The sequence below is a fragment of the Cavia porcellus genome, unplaced genomic scaffold, assembly GCF_034190915.1.
Source record: "Cavia porcellus strain 051 isolate PalLab524CR breed Dunkin Hartley unplaced genomic scaffold, mCavPor4.1 scaffold_21, whole genome shotgun sequence".
Lineage (NCBI taxonomy): Eukaryota > Metazoa > Chordata > Mammalia > Rodentia > Caviidae > Cavia > Cavia porcellus.
In genome coordinates, this window is record NW_026947504.1 from 58,652,047 (window position 1) to 58,673,312 (window position 21,266).

Here is a 21,266-nt window from a genome sequence, read left to right on the forward strand (position 1 = left end):
TTTGATATTTGTTTGCAGTATAAGACAAGGTAACCATTAGAGAATAAACACAACTGGTGGTGAAATGCGGGACAGAAAAAAAGAAAATACCAAGGAAATAAATAGGTGAAGGAGGTCATATAATGAAAATAGTAATAACGCTTTTGTACTACTGGGTATCAGGCACTGCTCTGAGAGCTTTAGAAAGTCAGCTCATTTAATCATGTAATCCTCATAAGGAAGGTGCTCCTGGAACCCTTTATATTAATAAGTAAATTGAAACATGAAGAAGTCATCCTCCCAAAATCCCTTTCAAACAACACATTTTTAAAAACATTTTTACTGAGATGTTTCCAAACTATATTACTTCCTTTCTTTTACAAACTCTATTGAATTTAATGTAATCTGTCTTTGAAATGGTACAACTAATAAAAATAAGCCAGTAAAAATTTAATGTGGCCTTTCTTTTGGCTTTCACAAAAATTGCTTCTCTTTGTTCTCAAGGAAGTCAGAAAAGTGAATTTAGGAAGAGAGCCTTGTGGGAAGAAAAAATATTTTATTGCTTTTCTAGGCTTTGTTTTCATTTTGTTTTTAAGACAGGGTCTTGCTATGTAGTTCAGACTGGTTTTGAATTCACTCTGTAACCTGGAATTTGGGATGATCCTCCTGCATCAGCCTCCTGTCATGCCCAGTTTTTCCTGTATTTTTATACTTTCTTTGCTGATGAGAGTGAACTCACCAAAAAACCAGAAACTGGAGGCCAAATTGTCTTGGTGGATGAAATTTTTGTTTAAAATTGGGCACTTCTGTAGGGGTGGATACTCAAGACAGCACTGGAATGGGGGTCAATCATGCCTATAGCTTGGGGTCTTACCTGTGATGTAACCATGCAGAGCCTACTCTCTCGTGTCTTACTATCCTGCCCCTTGCTTGTTCTCCTTTCCCACTTTTCCTAGCTTCTGCTCTGGAAACTTCCTTCTAGTTCTTAAAGCAAGGGCAGCTGTCCTAAAAAGAACTGGCTCATCTAGCTCTTGCCTTAAGTGATCATTTGCTCCAAGTTAGCAACCTGTGACTATTAGGAACCAGTTGCTAGGAACCTCATAAACCTCCTATGTATTGTGAGCTCCAAGGACTCATAAACCTTGTTGTTTGCTTGATGATAAAGGTCTAATGTCCACCATAATGTGTGATACCTATCAAATGCTCAGGAAGTAGCTATTGAATAAATGAATGGATGAATAGATGGATGACTGACCTGTAGGTGCCAATCTATTTAATTGTTTCATCAATATCCTTCATAGTTGTGTACTGGTTTAATAAAAATCAATTTCCATCATAGGATCATGCTTCTGAAGAGTATTAGAATATTTTTAACCCAGTCCTACATGACATTTTAAAATGTCTTTGCATTTGTTCCCAGTTAAGATTTCTGGCACTCTTTCTCTTCCATCTAAATTAATGTTACTCATTCTTTACTGACCATTTCAATGGCTAAACCTCCAACAAACCTCTGATGATCTGTTAAAAGTAGTCATTCCTTCCTGTAAAACCCAAAACCCTTGTGACAGTTGCTTTCATTTTCTTTTTTTTTTTTTTTCATTTTGTGCTCCTAAGTTTCCTGAGTCAGAATGTTTAAACGTGACTCCTCTCCTACAGATAAGAAAGAGTTGGAAAGGAAAACATAATGGGTATGTTCAGAGACACAAACCTAAAGAAAGATGGCATATATGCTAGAACTCAGACGTCTTTACTTCTATTTCAAGCTCTTTATACTGCCCTACAATCCATATTTTAGTATTTATTATTATCATCATGTCTCTGCTAGCTTCTCTCTTAGATTGTAAATTCCTCCACCCTAACCTCTTGGGTATGTTAATATTAAACATGAATAAAGGGATCTTTAAAACTTTTAATTTTGGAAAAGAAGAGAATAAAAGACTTCCCTTCTGGTAAGCTAATTTTGCAGTTGGTATGAAGGGCAAAAAGAGATGCCCAATTGGAAAGAGTTGGAATACATTATACAAGCTTCAATCGTTAATTAATTTTTGCTCCAAAACTTGCAAGCTCATGGTCCTGAGTTCGATCTCCGATACCAAATTATTCGTTTGGGGTTAAAATAAGCAAATTACCTCTTGCTGGGTGGGAGAAACATGACATTAAACAGAAGTGTAATCAGTCGTGGGTGGGCAGAAAGGCTGGACTGGGTCAGGAAATATCAGGCCTGTCCCCACCTATACTTTCTTTCTTTCTTTGTTTTTTGTTTTTGTCTTTTTCTTTTTATCGGTACCGGGGATCGAATTCACGACCGCCTGCTTGCAAGGCAGGCGCTTATGCCGCTGAGCTAAATCCCCGGCCCCCAATATTTTCTGAGCCTCTTGTAACCAGGGAAATCTGAGTCTCCAGTTTGGGCTTAGAGTTTGCAAATCTAAGGGAGGGAGGCGGGATTTTACTCCTCCAAGGGTCTGGCGCGGAGTTTGACTTTAAGATTTAATGGGACAAGCTAATCGAGATAAAATGAAAAGGAAATCTTCGAGGGTTTCACTTTCAAATAGGAAGTGTATCTTGAAAGCGCGTATTTAAGTCGTCGCAAGAAGTTTGTCCCGCCGGCCGCCTCGTAGGCGGCGCTCCGGGTCTGTAAAGAGCATTGCCATGGCTGCTCGCGGCGCCGTGACCTCTGCCGGCGAGGCGCTGCGTTACGCAGAATACTCGCCACCGTCGGCCAAACAGCCCGACGCCGATATTGACCACGGGCTGGTGAGTCCCAAACGCGACCCCCGCCTCTCTCTGGCTGTGAGTGCCCAGGCCTGCTCAGCTGGCGCCCGGGTACTCTAACCCCCGCCTCCCGCCGTCGGCCGCAGCTCGAACCCTGTTGTACTCCTGTGCTTCCTCCGCTCTGTCTGGGCGATCTTTTGTCCGCGAAGCATAGAAGACAACCATTCAGAGGAGGGCCTCTGTCTCCTAGTCTTGTCGAAGACACAGACCAGAAAATAGAGGCTGTAGCAGAGATTATGATCGGTTCATTCAAGCTTTGGAGGACAGCTTTGCGGCTTGAATGTACCACTGGGAAGGGGTGGGGGGGGTGTCAAATAGGAACCTGATTGGTACCACACACATACTTCTAAGATTTTTTTCGTGGCCCTATTTTTAAATTTAATTTTTGAACTGATAATTAAAAATGTAAAAAAGGGTATCTTTTGGTGGGGCACGATGTTTCGACACAGGTATACACGGAAATGTTTCAATCAGGGTAAATGTACTTATTTTCCAGCTATTTAATTACATTGAGAGTTTCAAAATTCTTTTTCCTAGATTTTTGAAATATACAGCACATTATTGTTATCTGTAGCTATCCCCGATTGATCCTATGAGAGTACACTAGAACTTCTTACTCCTAACTGTAACTTAGTATTCATTGGTCTCTTAAGTATTCATTGCTCCAGTTTCCAGTAACGTTGACAGGCATTCTCCTGTCAACGAGTATGAAGTCAGCTTGAGAATGTAATCATTGTGTGCCTTACTTGCATTTAATGATTTCCACCTCCATCCATATTGTGGCAAATGATAAAATTTCATTCTTTTTATGGCTGAGTAGTATTCCATTGTGTAGGTGTACCACATTTTCTTTATCTGTTTATCAGTTGGTGGACAGTCAGATTTTCCCATTTCTCAGCTATTGTGAATACTACTGAAGTGAACTTGAGAGTGTTAATGTCTTTTCAACATACTACTTCATTTTCTTTGTGTGTATGCCTAGTAGTATAATTTGTTGAGGACTCTCCATGCTGTTTTCCACAGTAACTATCTATACTCATTTAGATTCCTACCAATAGTGTGCAAGGCTTGCCAGCCTTGTTACATTTTGTCTCTTTGATTATAGCCATGGTTACCAGAGGTGATACTAATGTATGGTTTTAATTTACATTATCTGATGACCAGTGATGCTAGGATTTTTTAAATATACCTGTTGGTCAGTCGTTGATCTCTTTTGGGAAATGTCTATTTAGGTCTATTGCTTATATTTTAAATGTAGTCTTTTTTTTAGTTCACTGTAGTCTGAATATTAACCCCTTTATCAAATACATATTTTCTCTCATTCTATAGGTTGTTTCTTCATGCTGGTGATTGTTTGCGCTGCAGAAGTTTTTTAGATTAATGTCCCGTTTGTCAGTTTTTGCTTTTGTATCTTGTGTTTTGGGGACCTTGTCCCAAAAGTCTTTGCACGGTCTGATGTCCTGAAGCATTTTCCCTTGTTACCTTTTAGAAGTTTCAGTTTCAGGTCTCACGATTAAACCTTAAATTCATTTTGAGTTGACTTTTTAAAATTGGTAAGAGATAACAGTCTGTTTTCATTTTTCTGGAATTTGTATGTAGCTATGTTTAAAAAGTAAAAGAAATAGGCAGGTTTAATTTTAACAATGTACTCTACTTAACTTGAGGAATAATAGCCTATAATCAGTAAAAATATTGAGATGTTCTGCATTCTTTTTACACTTCAGCGCATCTGAATTCAGACTAGCCACATCAAGGGCTCAGTAGCCACTTGTGCCTTCATCGATCTGGAGTACCCAGAGATAAAGAAGACAGGAACTAGAATGCAGGGAACATCCTGTAAAATAAGAGAAAGAATTGGAATATCCTTGGTCATGGTACTGTTTTGCTGGGGTGTTATAAAGTTTTCTTAGATTGTAAGAAGAATGGATTAGATGGAGAAGTCTCTAACATGGCCGCTTTCTCCTTTTCACACTTTATATTCTGTGCTACTCCGGCTCATAGTGATATAGCTTGTCTTCAGATGCACAGAACTTACTGTCCATACCATTGTTTAGTAGTCTTATGTTGCCTTGTGACAGCTTTTATGTTGACTTGTCATCTTTCAGCATTTTTCTAAGTTTTCTAAGAGCAGATTTTACATATTTACTTTTTGTAAGCACTGAATTTGTGAGCATTTGTTTATTTTTTTGTGGGGTCAGGCACTATGTTTTCTTTTTTTTTCCCTTTGTCTTGGGACATTTTAGATATACATAATAATAACATTCTAACATTCATCAGAGAGAATCTGTGCCTGTAACTGATACATTTCTGAAGCAGAATCAGGTGGGATTGCTTAGGAACATTTCACAAGGCAAGTATCCTTTCATTCAGCACACATTTCTTAAAGCAGGTACCAGGAAATATAGGGCTTTGGAATGCATAACCGAACAAAACAGATAAAAATCTGAAGATAGGCTAGCTGTGGTAGCTCATTGCCTATAATCCTAGCACTCGGGAGCCTAAGCAAGATTTCTCCAGGAGTTTGAGGCCAGCTTGGGTTATATAGTGAGTTCAAGGGTGAACTATATCATGAGACCTTGTCTCAAAAAAAGAAAACTGTCGATACAGGTCTCCTTATCTTGTTTAGGCTGGTCTCTTTACTCCTTATCCTGCCTCAACCTTCTGAATGAATAGCTGCAATTACTGGCATGCATACCACACTTGACATTAGAAAGGTCAACCAACTGCTAGATCTGATTGATTCATTACCACAGCCCTGTGAAAAACATCCTTTGTAATCCCTTAAAAAATCAGGAAACAGCTATCCCCCATGTTGTACCATGTTGGAACTTAGGATCCTGGGAAACCAAGCAAGCACCTCCCCTCCCTGGTAAGCAGTGGTGGTGTGGCAGACTGCGGCCCTTCCCGCGGAGAATCACCAGCAGCTCCTGAGATCTGCACCATGTTGGAACTTAGGATGCTGGGAAACCAAGCAAGCAGCCTGCCTCCCTGCTAAGCAATAGTGAACCTACTGGTGCATGGCCTAGAGTCAAACATTCCACTTGCCCTACCCTCCTTCTCCTGTCCCCCTGTCCCCCCCACCTCGCGCCTCCAGTTAGCAAATGGGAACCAGAAATCTGAGCGTCTCCTGGGAGGTTGACCATAGCAAATAAGGGGGACTTCCTTCTGCCATCTCTTTGAAGGCAAATGTTTTTATTACTGTTTTGCTCTGTTCTGATTAATGGTTTGCTCTATTCAATATTCTGTTTTGATAAGTTCTATAATGTTCTATATTTCATCTCATTTTGATATATGTGATTGAAAGAACAACTATTATAAAGATAACGAAATATACTGTGATACCTGTTACTGTTATCCCGGTAACCTGCTGTGAAGTTCTGTACCAATTTCACTGTACAATCTCAGTTGGTTTTATTCTGTCTTGTTCTGTTGTATTTTACCACTTTAAAAATAAAATTTTAAAAAAATTATCAAATACACACACAAAAAAAATCAGGAAACAAAAGAAAGGCAGGGGAATACGGAACAAAAAGAATCAAGATAAATCATGTACAGGTACAAATTCCCTATGATGAATGTGGTCATTATGTATACCTAAAATGTACCAACAAAATGGACTTTAAAAATGAGGAAACAGATTCAGGAAGTTATAAATAACTTGCTTAGAACCATTCATTTAAAAAACAACAGGCCCATGATTCCAAATCCAACACTTAGACTGCTGTCTCTTCTACTTTGCACTATGACTTGCTGACTTGTTAGAAATAAAGCTTTCTGGATAGGATGTTCAATCTGTGGTGCTCATCTGGATAAGGTTAGGTAGAAAGGATTTCTTTGTAGAGCTATAAAAATCTCAGTATCAAGCCGATTTGTATAAGGCAATTGGGAATTCTCTGGTTGAAGATAGACCTAATATTAGTGATTTTTACATGTGTTGGTATTTTACTAGGAAGAAGAAAAGACTGTAGTACACATGATGCTAATTAGGAGGCCTCTGTAGCGGCCAGCCATGAAGGCTGAATTGCATGATTCTGAATCTTTCTGTCCCAGTGCCCATTTTATGACACACTGTACTGTGAGGTCTCCTGTAATATCCTCAAATTCTGAAATGAGATTAAGTACAATTGTTTAAAAACTAGTTAATACTCTAATTGAAGCATAAACATGAAATATTTTATTGGAAAATATATGTGTGTAAGTATGTAAATGCTCAGTCGTGATTGCATTAGAAGACATAATGATGTAATGTTTCTGACATATTGCAACCGTGCAAAGAATCATCCTATTTGACAGCTACAAATGCACAACTATCAGATGTATTTACTGTATTGGAATTTCAAATACCATAAGGATCATTGTCATCAAAAAATTGGTTTCCTAAAGTGGTGAATAAAGTAGAATTCTCCCCTCAGGTTACATAGCAATTGCATTTAGGGAAAATTCAGTCTACACAAAAACACTACAAAATATTTATATTTTATCATGATTTTTTTTTTCCTTTGAGACAGAGTCTCACTATGTAATTCAGGCTGACTTTGAACTAACTCCGTAGCCCAGACTGGCCTCAAACTCTAAGCAATCATCCTAACCTGCCTCAGCCTCCTGAGTAGTAGAATTATAAGCATGTGCGGCCATGCCCGGCCAGACCTGTGTAATTTCTTTCTGGTTCTGTCTTCCTGTTGTTCTCCTTTAATCTTTATTATCTTTCTTCTGCCTATTATAAAAGTCAAAATAGTTCAGTTTTCTTGTCATACTTTATCTTTTCCAAATGTCACACTGGCACCAATTATTTTTCTGCAATACAGACATAATGGTACCTACCACTCCTGTTTAAAAGTTACCAAGCAGTAAGCTTTTCTCCGGGTAGAATACAGCACTCTTCACATACTGATCCCACAATGGTGTATTGCTCAGCCACATTTTCTGTCCCCTACACTGCACAGGTCTGCTGGAGTTACATTAGACTTCTTTTGTTTCCCTCATGAAGTTTCTATGTCTACCTTTACTGTAGCTTTCTCCTTGACTGAAATTCTTTGCCAGGAAAACTCCTGCTTCTTTTAAGACTCAGCCTGTGTATTCATCTTCTCTAATAAAAAAGTTGATTTATTCTGTATTTCCATAGATATATAACCGTGTATTACAGTACTACAGTGTATCAAAGCTACTGTATTTATAACCATATTTGTGTGAGTACTTAGAATGTGAAGTCCTCTGGGGAAAAATCTCTTACATTGTTCTGTCATTGGCACTGTAATTGACACATGGCAGTCACGCAATTATTAACTTCTGTTATGTGGAATAATTTAACAAATAAGCATGTTGTTTGATTCTATTATCATAGTGATACATGTATTTTTTTCTGTAGGATTTGCTTCTACTATTGCTTGAGGGGAAATAGGAGTATGTCTGTGTCTGTCTTGCTTACTTTCTTTCCCCAGAACTTAGCATAAGACCTAGCTATATACTAAAGAAATACATATTTATATAGTAATGCTAAATGAATATTTGTTGAATGAGAGAATAGTTTCCATGTTTCCTTTCTCTATCATTTACTGTTTAGAGAAGGAAAAATAGTTTTTTCCCTTTTTAGTTTCCCTTTTAACGTAACTGTTGTCGATCTTGAACTCAAATGTGTAATCTCAAGTATTTTAACATTTCCTAACACTTTGAGTTTATATTTATCTAGAAGGTTGTTTACTGCTTATGCTGTTGGGAGAACTAAAATGCCTTAGGGAATTTGTAAACAATTTTGATGCCCTTTTCCCCCCCAGCAGTAGCAGCTGTGATGGAGTGGGCTGTTTTCCAAGGTTTTGGAAATTATTTATTTATTTACTTATTTAATTTTAAAGAGAAAAAATAAAAAACTGATACGGAATTCCAAAACAAGATCATAGGAAATTAGCAGTGGTTAATATATTTCGTATTATTATGTTCAAAGTATTTGCTCAAATTATAAGATACTGGCATGCATAATTGATCAAATAATATAAGCACAAACCTTTTTTTTAATGAACTAAAAGAAATCAGTAGTATAACTATATATATATATATATATTTTTTTTTTTTTTTGCCTTTTCCCTCTTTTTTCCTTTTACCCATCTCAGTTGTTCTTTTCTTTTGAATAGTTTTTTTCCCTTTTACAGCAGCTGATGTAGATTCTGGATCTTACTTAATTTTCCAATTTCTTACACTAGGGAGACAATACCATGCTGAATATTTTTTGATTCATGTTAGTGGAACATAAAAAGTAGTTTTTCTATGCTCCTGCACCCCCAGATTTGAAATTAGTTGATGGTAAGATACCTGACCGTGGCCCACCTGTTATTTGCTGACATTGTTTCAAAAATACCTCTTCTCTTTTTTGATATATCTTTTAAACTAAAATTATATAGTCTTCTTGGGCAGAAACCAAGCTTTAAGAATCTTTATTCTCTTAGCATCAAATAGTATCAGGCACATGGTTGCTACTCCATAAATCTTTGATAAATGATTATATTACCAAATGAATGAAATACCTAGGTTAGAGAAAAAGAGAATTAGAGAAATGTTGAATTTAGGAATTAAATTTAAGGAATTAGAAAAAGTAAAACAAGTCTATTCATCTTCTTTGACTCCTAAGTCAAGACAGGCACTAATACAAGCACCTAATAATTGTCATGTTTAATCCAAGTACACATAATTCTTTGAATTCTTTTCCAAATTTTGGTCGTTTTATTGGTTATTAATACTTCAGTAGCACAGGCAGATTACAACTTAGAAACAGTTTCCATGTTTAAAATTTGTTAATTCAGTCGAGTTAAATAGATTTTTGGAGAACATTCAGTATATGAAAGCAATAACTAGATATATATGGAGGATATGAATAAACCAGAATTATCACTGCCAGGAATAGAGGATAGGAAACCCATATTGTAAAATGTGAGGTGGTAAACATTTTAGACTCTGCGGCTCTGTTACAACTGCTTTGCTGTTGTACACATAGCCACCACACAATACATAAATTTGGCTATGTTTCAGTAAACCTCTGTTTACAAAAACAGATGCTCTAGAAGACAAATTTGGGTCAAATTTAAATAACCAGTTAGGCTCTTACTATATAGTGCTGTAATAAGCTCTTACTATATAGTGCTATAATTTTTTTGGTTCATTCATTTAGTATGTATTTATGGTGTCACTCTATATTAGGTAAGACTCCAGGACTGCGACGTAAGTGCTATAGTAGATAGAAAGATGAATCAGGCAGGAATTTTGTCCTCAAAGAGCTTGTCCAGTCCACAGTTTGGGAACTCCTCAGGAGCAGGGACAATGTTTGCTTCACTTTGATAATGATCCCCAGGGCCAAGCACAACACAAAGCAGATTGTGGATACTTAGTAAATGTTTTTTCAAGATAAATAAATGAAGGATTAAGTGATAGGTGTGTCTCAAGAGAGATGTATGGATAAAATACTTGAGTTCAAAGGAACAACCCACTGTTTCTTAAGATTTCTAAAAAATTAAAACTTGTAGAAAGGTGAATGAGTAAGCCAGAAATTGAGAAAGGGGAAATATATGAGCTAATTGGGTAATCCATTTTAGAAAATTTGTAATCTGCTACTTGAAACAATTGGAATATCCTGAATGTAGACTTAGACATATTGAATTATATTCATTAGCATTTTTAAGTTTCAGCAGATCTATTACTATGAGGTTATTATCTGTATTTTCTCAGTATGATTAAGATTTTTTTGTTTTGTTTTGTCTTTTGTTCGCGGGAATCAAACTCTTGCTAAGATTAAGATTTGTCATTGAGATTTTAATATAGAGGATTGGTTTAGGTATTTGTAGTATAAATTCACTTTTAGTGAGTGTGAGTTTTTTCCCTAAATTTATTTTTCTAAACAATTCTACCTAGTTTTCCAACATAAGGTCTTTTATCAAGTGACAAAATTCAATCTCTCTCCTGTTCCCATAATAATCAGTGATATTTTCTGTTTGTAGTTATTGAAAGTAGAAGAATAAGATGTATAAATGTTTTGAATTCATTGTATATAAGCAAAGAGCTAAGGAAAAAGGAAACTAATATTTAATGGGTATCTGCTATGCAACAGGTACTTTAATAATATTTTTTTCTCTTTTCTCATACCAATCCTGGGAATGTAGTTGCTACTTTTCAGTCTTTTACATTAACATAAGAAAACTGGGTCTTACAGAGGTTAAGTGTCTCAAAGTCATACTGCTAGTAAGCAGTGGGACAAGGCTGTGAGGCCAGTTTGTTTGTTTTGTTTTGTTTGAGACTGGATCTTGTTGTATAGTTTGGGCAGACCTTGACTGTGTAGCCCCGGCTGGCCTCAACTGCAGTGCTCCTCCTACCACAACTTCTTGAGTGCTGGGATTATAGACATACACCACCACTGCTGGCTTCAAGCCATTTTTAACTTCGAAAGTCCTTGATTTTTTTTACTGTATCACATTGCATTTCATCATTTAGATATCAGAAATTGATGCAATCGACTTCCAAGAAATGATTTAAAGTCTTATTTTTTGTGGTAATTTTCAAAGCCTTCAAATGCTTCAAGGTGTGTTTTAAAATTCTTTAACTTTAAAGCAGAGTTCGTATTATTTCACCTTAACTCAAAATGGGAAGAAAGAATAATATGCGATGAAAATTTAAGCTGAGTATTACTAGTCTTAAAAAATTGCTGCCTTAAAGTAAGTAGGCTAAAAAGAGGGTGAATTCTCATGCATGATGAAATAAGAAAAGCTACAGAATGTTGCAGGTAAGATGTATATCAGACAAAAGTGAAGAAAGATAGTTTCAGGGGTTCTTTTTGAAATCTTCAAAGTCAGTATAATAAAAGCTTGTAGGAGTACTTGATAAAAAAGAGGCTGCTAGAGGCACAGCATGATTATTTTTATGATCAGGGTACAAATTTCAGTTCAAGGACAAAAAGAGAGATACCAAAGATCTGTGCACTTGTTTAAATTGAAGGAGGACAATTAAGTTTTAAAGCTAATTTAAAGTAGACAGGTCAGAGGATTTTCTGACTTAAGTTAAAAGTGGTTAACCGCTTCAGACCAAGTGGGATTTTTCTAAGATTTTTCCTTTTTTATTAACTGTATTCCCCCTGCATTTTATTTATTTATTTTTGGTACTGTAGACTGAACTCACAACCTTGTGCTTACCAGCCCTCCTTAATTTTAAAATAAATAATTATATAACCTTATGGTTTGATAATTGAAATAGCTACCACCTATTAAGTGTAGAATTGATGATCACCCAAGGAATTAGCTATAATTATTGTCCCCACTGAGACGAGGTATAGAGCATATGAGCAACACAGAGGTCAAGTGACTTGACCACAGTAGTGGAGCTGACAAGTAGGGAGCCAGACTTCAAGCTCCTTTTTTTGTACTCCAAGTCTCTGATCCTTTTTTTAAAGACTGTTTTATTGAAAATAGGTAGATACTAGGAATATATAACTTTATTGATATTTTGGTTTATACTATTTTTGTTTTTATTTTTGTTGTGTTGCTAGGAATCAAATCCAGGGCCTTACTACTGAGCTATGTTCCTAGCCCTGTAGGTTTTTGTTTTGTTTTGTTTTTCTTTGTATATGTGCTTTTTAAAAAAATGTATCTTGTATTTGTTTGATACTTTATATATAAACATTCCTCAAACATATTTGGTTGCTGGATGTATTGGCTGTGCTTTAATTTAATTAGTTCTGTTTTTTTTGGAGATGATATTGCTATTGTATTTCCCTGAAAATAAGGCTGAGCCTTATATTAATTTTCGCTCCCAAAGCTAGAGTAGGGCTTATTTTCAGTGGATGTCTTGTGTTTTCATGTATACCAGCCTACATTTATTCATGTATAAAAATGTGTGCTTATCAAATACAGTCATGTTACCTTCTTCCAAACATTTTCGTAACTCTCCAAACCCCAAATTTTCAGCTGGAATTTGTTGCGACTTTGTTTCCTGTAGACTATTTGTCTCTATCTCATGTCCAGCAATAGTGCTGTCTTTAAGTGAGCTTTTTTGTCCATGTAGCCTGCTTGAAGTGCAGTGGCAGCAACACAGCTGTCATTGATTTTTATCCCATGAATTCTTCAGCCAGGCCACTCCCTCTTGCAGGCAGCTTCACTAAGCCATCCAATCAACTTTTAATCTAAGACTTACGAGACAGGAGTAGCAAGATGAAAATGATGACAGTTAAAAAGTGACAAAAAATTGTAGGCACCAAAATTCAGAAAATGTTTCTTCATTTCACATGAGTGCATTACATACATCCATTATAACACGTGACATAAAATTATGAAGACTCATGTTAGACACAACCACATCCATTCATTATTGAGTGTGCATATTGTTCCAATTGGTCTTTCTGCAGTAAGTCCTGAGTTTATCTGTTTACATACGCATTTACCTCTCATCCAAAGGTGCCCAGTTAGATACTTACAAATACTTAAGATAATTATTTTATTTTATTGAAATACATAAAAATAATTATTTCTGTAATAATTATTTTAAGTATTAATATCAATATACACTAGGTTTAAGTATAAACATTATTTTATAATTCCAATAAGGCTATTGTGTATTGCAGTGGATATACTAAGTATGTAAATCTGGCTGATGATCTTAATTGGCTTATTTGAAGGTAGTTCTTAAATTATGAACATCCTAAAAACTCATGCTAGGGCTGGTCTGTTTGAGGTTATTACCTTTAGATGATTCTATATCAATAAATAGATGGAACTTCCGGGAGAGCATGGCAGATAGATAGCAGCAGCTTCGGAGGCTCTCTGAGAAACCGCACTTTCCGGGTGAGAAATCCTAAGCAAGGGGAGATATACTTTGCCGACCCAGGAACAAACTAAACTGAGAGACACCAACTGGAAATGCAATCCCTGTGATATAACAGGAACAGATAAGGTCTCAGCGCAGAAGCTGGACCCTGCGCCACTGGAAGCTGCGATTTGAATTTCCTGCAGCCGCTGCTGCGTCCCACTCAGCACGGCAAGGAGAGAGGCGCAAAAGCTCTGAGAATGGGAAGCGGTGAATGGAGTTGAGAGCGGGATTGGTCAGGAGCCCTGCATCGACCTGCGGTGAGTGAGTGGATTGGGGACCCTTCCATAGGCGGCTTCAGTAAAGGACATACTGGGACCGGGCAGACTAGCTGGAACAGGTTGTTGCAGTGGCTTCAGTCACATATTCCCCTCTCAAGCGGGATTGGTGGGGAGTGTCTGGCCTGCGTGACGCCACTGACTAAGACACAGTAGGCTGGCCCAAACCAGGTCTCAGTGCATGGAGGTGCACCCTAGCAGTGAAGCCTTGTGTAGGTTGACCTGCAGGGGCGGGCTCAGCATAGGCTGCCCAGGTCTCTGTCTCCCTAGTACACTGCAGTGGGCGGGAACTCCTAGCCGGTGCAATTCAAACAAACTGTAACCGACAATGAAAGAAACTGGGCCTCCTATATTCGCTTCTATAAAAGGAACAAAAAATATGGGAAGAGGGAGCAACAAGAAAGGGTCCTTGCCCCCAGTCCTGAGAAACATGCAATATCAGACACGGCACCAATAGACATAAAGTGCTATCTCCAGAGCCTCATACACGAGTTCAGGAATGAAGTTATTAATAACCTGAAGCAAGATGTAAGTAAAATAGTTAGAGAAATGCTAAACACTGCCCATGAAAAAACAGATGGTGGAATGAAAGAACAGAAAATAAGGGGAGAATTGTTTGATGGAGAAAATAGAGAAAACATAGAATACGTGAAGCAGGTTCAGAGAGATTACCAGGAAACTAAAAACTATCGAAAACTGGCAAAACAGCTTGAAAGAAAATAAGGATAGATTATCTGAACTGGAGGGCAGATTTGTAATATGGGAGCATAAAATAAAAAACTTCTTAAAAATAACAAAAATACAAAAAGCAATAATACAAAGGCTAGAAGATAGTAAGAGGATCTATAACAAGAATTAAGAACATAAAAGAAGAAGTAGGGACACAAACAAATGGACTACAAAAGCTATTCACAGAAATAATCCAAGAGACTTTCCCTAATTTAGCAAAAGGTAAAGATAGTCAGATGTATGAGGCATACAGGACCCCAGACACCTACAACCCAAACAGAGTTACACCCAGACATATAATAATCAAAATTCCAGAAATCCAATATAAGAACAGAATACTAAAAGCCATCAGAAACAAGAAACAGATCACTTACAAGGGAACACCCATCAGAATTACAGCAGACTTCTCGGCACAAGCCATCAAATCACGAAGAGCGTGGGGGGAAATAATTCAAGCTTTGAAAGATAATAACCTCCAGCCAAGATTGATATATCCTGCACAACTGTACCTAGAAATTGATGGAAAAATAAGGTGCTTCCAGGATAAAGAGGAACTAAGGGAATTTGCAACCACCAATTCAACTTTACAGAGAATACTGCAGAATATTCTAAAAAAGGAAAATACCAAGATTCCAGAAATAGTGGCAGGGAGGTCACAATGAATGGAGAAGAAAGCGAAATGAAGAAGACAAACTGACAACAAACGACAGAAAAAGAGCTCAACAGAAATGAGGCAGAGAAGATTGGATGGTAGGAATAGCTATTTTGGAGAAAACAAGAGGTCATAATAGCTAGTGCTGATTTAGTATCATCTTGTTTTGAAGTCCCATCAAACTTGTTTTCTTCTGTCTCTGTCAGTCTTAAAAGGTTGTATCTTATTGGATTTTATTATATATGATAATATAAGTAAAAACTTTTATAGACAAGGAGATTATACAAAAACCATTGTTCATTTTCTATTAATTGGTTCTAAATACCCTGTAATAATGTCATTCTTGGGGCTGGGGATTTAGCTTAGCGGCATAAGCGCCTGCCTTGCAAGCAGGCAGTCGTGAGTTTGATCCCTGATACCGATAAAAATGAAAAAGACAAAAAAGAAAATGAAAAAAAAAATAATGTCATTCTCTTGAATGGTTTTATAGTGTCTTGATAAGTTTGGTGCTATAGTATACAAAGTTATACTCAAAGATTTCAAGGAAAGACACACTATGGTAACTATTTTTATGTCAGGATATCTTGTGGTGAAACACTATTTTGCTCAAATGGTTATGATTTGACCTGCGCTGTTCTGTTGTTATGCCCTCTTTTATCTCAATCTCCCTTTTTTATTTACTTTTTTTTCTTTTTTAATTAAGGGAAAAATAAATAAAAAATAGCAGGATACATTATAGTAACCTACTTTGATTTCCTATTAGCTTGATTTGAAATCCTGTATTGCCTTCACCATCTTGTTTTGACTGATTTTCCCCTATTCTGTTTTGCTTGATAGTACCAAGTTTGAAAGTATAGGCAAAACTGTGAAGACAATATGATTCATTATGATGCCCATTCAGGTTGACTATTATCTTCTTTTAAAGTCCTGTAATGTCTCCAATGCTTTGGTTTTATTCTTTATTGTTTTGTTCAATTTTATTATAACTGGCAATTCTTCTTAAAGTAGCAAGAGGCAGTATGGTAACCATTGTTGATCACTTTGTATTTTGTTTTTACATTATGTATTATGTCCATCCTTTTGATTTGACTGACTCTGTTTGATATGTTGCATTTGGTTTTATTCTCTTCAAAAAAAGTAATAAGAACGGAGGGAGTAATAAAACCCAAAATGTGTAATTGTCATTATACAAAAGAGAGGAAAAGAAAGTGCTCTAAAGGTTATAACTGCATATATGTTTAATTGTATAAGATAGCCATATTACTGTTTTTTTGGATCATTGAACAAAACTGTTTGCACTCTTACTGTTTGAAAGTCCACTTTATATGCTTCAATTTTGTAACTTGAACAACTATTTCTAAGATGAGAATATGTAATCTATTAACTAGTGGTTTCTTACTGTTTATTTTTTATATTTTGTATTACTTGTACCCTTTTTCTTTTTTTCTTTTTCTCCTTAAATTAAAAAAAAAAATAGATGGAAGTTGAGTTTGCAAGTTGCCTGGTCTAATCTGTGTTTAAAAATATTCCACAGGTGGGCCGGGGATTTAGCTCAGCAGTATAAGCACTTGCCTGGCAAGTGCAAGTTCGTGAGTTTAATCCCTGGTACAAATAAAATATTCCACAGGTAATTGAATGAATATGTTCTTTACATATTCTGCAGATACTGTATTTTATAGATGATCCTGGCCCCCACACTCATAGACTAAATCACGATGACGTAAGATAATAATGAGTTGAGTCAGAATTCAGGTTTTTCAACTTGTAACATTTATTTTCTCCCTGTTACTGTCTTCTCTTCTTGGCCTAACCTCCTTGTTTTTAGTTTTATCTTTGCTTTTCTCAAAAGCAAGCTGTCTCACAGAAACAAGTTACTCAGTCAGCTGGCCAGGTATCCACACAGCCATTCATGTAGTCAATTAACTACTAACTTTTATTTAGCTCATACTGTATTCTGAGAATACAAAGATGAATAAAGATTATTTCCTACTCTCTGGAGCTTCACAGTATAGTGAAGGAGACAGATTTTGAATTCTGGTCTAGGATTACAGTGAAGAGGTAAGGGAGACTTAAGTAGAGAGCTGCATATATGTGAATGGGGAGTGTAGCATTACCATGACTTCTTTTTGTTTTGATTTTTACTTGATTCTATAGTCATTTCATGTTTATTCTTTCTTCTTAGTAGCTGAGAAGTCATATACCAGGCACCCTTCTGTGTTAGAGACAGGGATTGATCATCCTATCTTAAACTTGAATAATAATGAAACAGAAGGGTGGGATGCATTATGGGTGATCAGAAATGAAATAGTGTGACTCAAGTCCCTTGGCTTCCTTAGCCAGCAAGTTCAGAGGAGTGAGAGAATATTATGAATACAGTGTTGTGGGACATGTAGCACAAGGCCAGCTCACAGGGAATGTGTGTAGGAGTAGACATCAGTTTTCCTCGTGTCTTCTGATCAGATGAAATTATTTTCTCAGCCTCTCAACTCCCCCAGCTGCTACCAGTAAGTTAAACCTGGTGAACATATTTTAAAATTTCTTTTTCAGGTCTCATAATTTTACAAACTTAGGAAAGAGTTTATTTGACATATATTGATATACTAATGTAATAACGTTGTATAACATGAGAAAGTGTTGGAGTTATTATTATGCATCTTTATTGGTAGCCTGGAGCAGTTTTTATCATACTTAGGCTCATAATATGATGTAATATAGGGGCCTAAGAAGTGTGATATGGTGTTAACTTTGAGTTATTGACAGATAGTAATACCCTTCCTAAGAAACATGTCAGACTAAAAATCTAGTAAATTCTAAAAGATGTTAAATAAATTTGTGGAGAAATAAGATAATAAAAGCAAACTAATGTATTTTTGAGGACATAGTTGTTGAGTTTTGAGGTTGAAAATCAACCTCAAATTTGTAATTTTTAAGATTATCATATTGATATGTATTTCTATGCTTGACACCATGGCTGGTTTATAGTAGGCACTGAGATTAAATGTCTGAATATTGAATTAATTTGTGACTGATATAAGAGGAACTAGTCTTACAAAGCTACTTTATGGGAGTTCAGGGGGCATAAATCGGTATTAGAACACTTGCCTACATGCATGAGGGAGGCACTGGGTTTGACCCCAGCATGGCAACAGCAGCAAAAAGGTTATTTCTTGGCCCTGAAACATAGCAGATATCTCTATGAGTCAGGACCTAGTAATAGATGTATTGTATGTATGTGTATGTCTGTTTACATATTTGAAGAATTGGCTTATATAATTATATAACTGGCAGGTTTAAAAGGTACAGGGCAGGGCTATAGGTTGAAAACTTTATGATTTTTTGTGTGCATGTGTATATGAATGCATACATGTATGACAGGCAAATACTTTACCACTTAGCTACATTGACCCCACCCTCCTGCTTTTTATTTTAAATTTTGAGACAGCGTCTTGCTAAGTTGCTCAGGTTGGATCAACCTTGTGATCTTCCTGCTTTAGCCTCCTGGTGTTGGGATTACTGGTATACAGAGCTGATTCTTAAGGCAGAATTTCTTCATGGAAACAAGTTTTGTTCTTAAGACCTTTCAGGTGATTGGTTGAGGCCCCAAATGACTGTCAGATACTCTTTTACTTAAAGTCATGTGTTACATATGTTAGTCACATTTACAAAATAACCTGAAATTCATGCCAGTTTGAAGATTTTGGGGTAGGAAAACTGTAAAAATTCTGTTCTTAATGTTGGCTTATGCCTGACAGTTTTTCTTAAATATAAATTTCCTTCTTTTCCTTATTTATTATGTTTTTATTTTGTGCTAGGAATCATCTAACTGAGGACCTCACACAAGTCTAGGCAGAAGCTAGACAAGCTCTCTGCCTCTGGGCTACATAACCAGCCCTTTTTCCCTCCTTATTTTGAGACACATGTTTAATACTTCTCTTTCCCAAATTCTGCTGATTTGCTAGTAATCTTTCTTGTCTTTGTTGTTGTTTTTTCTTCGTCCCTTCCACTGGCTATTGTTTAAATTCAAAGAGCTTTCTTTGTGGAAATTGAACTAAATAATGAGACAACGGAAAACACTGAGTTCAGCAGAATGATTTGCTGTGATTAACCCCTGAGAATTGAATCACTGCAAGATAACAAAGAAAGAATATTTTTGAAATATCCTGCTTATTCTTCTTTTCCCTTAGTAGATGAGACCTTCCTTTGGCCCTGGGGTGTTATAAATTTCTACCCACTTTGCTTAGACTTTGTTTTGCATATTCATCATGGCATGTTTTTTGAGAAATGAGTCTAAAAGAGAACTTAAGACATCCTTTTCTTTCTCTTAGATCTTTCCTCAAAGAAAAAGGCACTTGCATTCTTCCAGTAACCTTAAGAATCCTGCATTCTTTAGTTTTCCCATATACCATATACCATGTCTCAGAACATCCTGTTGGTTTTATCTTCACAATGCACATACATAGGGTCTCACCCGTTGTCCGTTTCCATCACCAGTCACCGTGGTCCAAGTTACCATTATCTTTTTTGAGGTGGGGAGTTATTTTAATAGACTTCCAGATCATCTCTGTGTCACTGCTTTTAAACCTCTGCGTCTTTTCTCAAAATGATAACTAGAATGATGTTTAGAATTCTAAGAAAGATAAATCTTGGGCCTCTGCTCAAATCAGTGAGGTCTCCTATCAGAGAAAGACTGAAGTCTTTCTGTTGACCTGTAAGGCCCTGTATGCTCCTTACGTGACCTTCTGAGCTCCTTCCTATTCCTTTTTCCCACTCACTTTCTGCTTAAGCATCCTTACCCCACCCCCACTCCTTCAGATTTATTTGTCTATCTGTCCTTAGATGTTGGCACGGCTTCTCCAGTGCCTGGCTACCTTTCTTCTTTCTCTCATTTGTCTTCCCTCCCCTCTTGTCATTTCTGTTTTTTCTTTTTCTTTTCTTTCTTCATTCCAGGCCTTTGTACATCTAGGCAACTGCTGTACCACTAAACTATATCCGTAACTCTTTTTATTTTTGGTTTTGATACCTAGTATTGCTAAGTTGCCCAGGCTAGGCTCAAACGTGACCCCCTGCCTCAGCCTCTTAAGTAGCCAGGATCAGATGTATGAGTTCATGTTTCCTGAAATCAAAAAATGAATTCCAAGCAACAGTGGAGGGTAAGAGTGAGGAAGATTTTTTTGAGCTACAGGATGCACTCAAAAGGGAAGCATGAGTGCTCAAAGAAATGAGCACACACAGTTGAGAACTGGTTGGGGAGGTAGAAATCTGTGGAATTAGGTAATCTTGAAGCCTTAGTCTTGTCTTTAGCTTAAGTTTTAATAGTATCACTCTTGGAGAGTAAAAGAGGACGGCCACCCCTAGTGAGGTAGGTCTATTCCTGTGGGAAATCCCTAACGGGTAGTTCCAATTACAATATAATCTGAAGCTTCCATCCATCTTTTCGGGGAGTTTGTAAATCCGGCCATTGTGACTTTATCTTGCCTTCTTTACCTCCATTGTGATGTCTTGCCTTCTTTAGATGTGCCTCCAGCCACACGTCTGACGTCTCAACCTTTCACTGACTTCCTCAAGAGCTCCTCTCTGACCATATTATTAATTTTTATCTAATTTGGCAGCCTGTTCCACCACATTCAGCTACCTATAATCTTCAAAAGTAACTAAGTTAGGCAGTTTCTATTCTATCTGTAAATTTACTACTCTCACTATACAAAATATGTACCTACTTTGTTTACCTGCTTCATTTTCCTGCATGGCACATAACCATTATCACTATTAAGCTGTTGCTTATTGTCCTTACTTCTGTTGTTTATTGTCTCTCTCATGCTAAACTGTAGTTTAGATAAATAAGCCACTGATAGAAATAGAGGGCTACATAGTTTTATAGAGTGATATAATGCTAAACATGGGAGCACTAAAGAGTTTTACACACTTAAGGAGGTGAGTGAACAGGCGAAGTTTTCCTGAAAAGATGACCTTGAAGTTGTTTTTGAAGAATGATAGTTACTAGGAATAGTGGAGCAGAGAGGAGCAGA

General features: G+C 36.8%; 1 protein-coding gene across 8 annotated transcripts in view; it reads left to right on the forward strand.

Annotated features, from left to right (window-relative positions):
* The first annotated feature begins 2,544 nt into the window (after positions 1-2,544).
* Positions 2,545-21,266, forward strand: part of Dnajc15 (DnaJ heat shock protein family (Hsp40) member C15) — a 69,082-nt gene continuing 50,360 nt past the window's right edge. The window contains exon 1 of one of the 8 annotated variants that reach the window (XM_003477464.5): positions 2,545-2,733. In XM_003477464.5, the coding sequence (XP_003477512.1) occupies positions 2,629-2,733 (105 nt within the window). In that variant the 5' untranslated portion in view covers positions 2,545-2,628. The remainder of the gene's footprint in view (positions 2,734-21,266) is intronic. The other 7 variants (XM_013141122.3, XR_010041811.1, XM_013141120.3 and 4 more) reach the window with 7 other exon arrangements.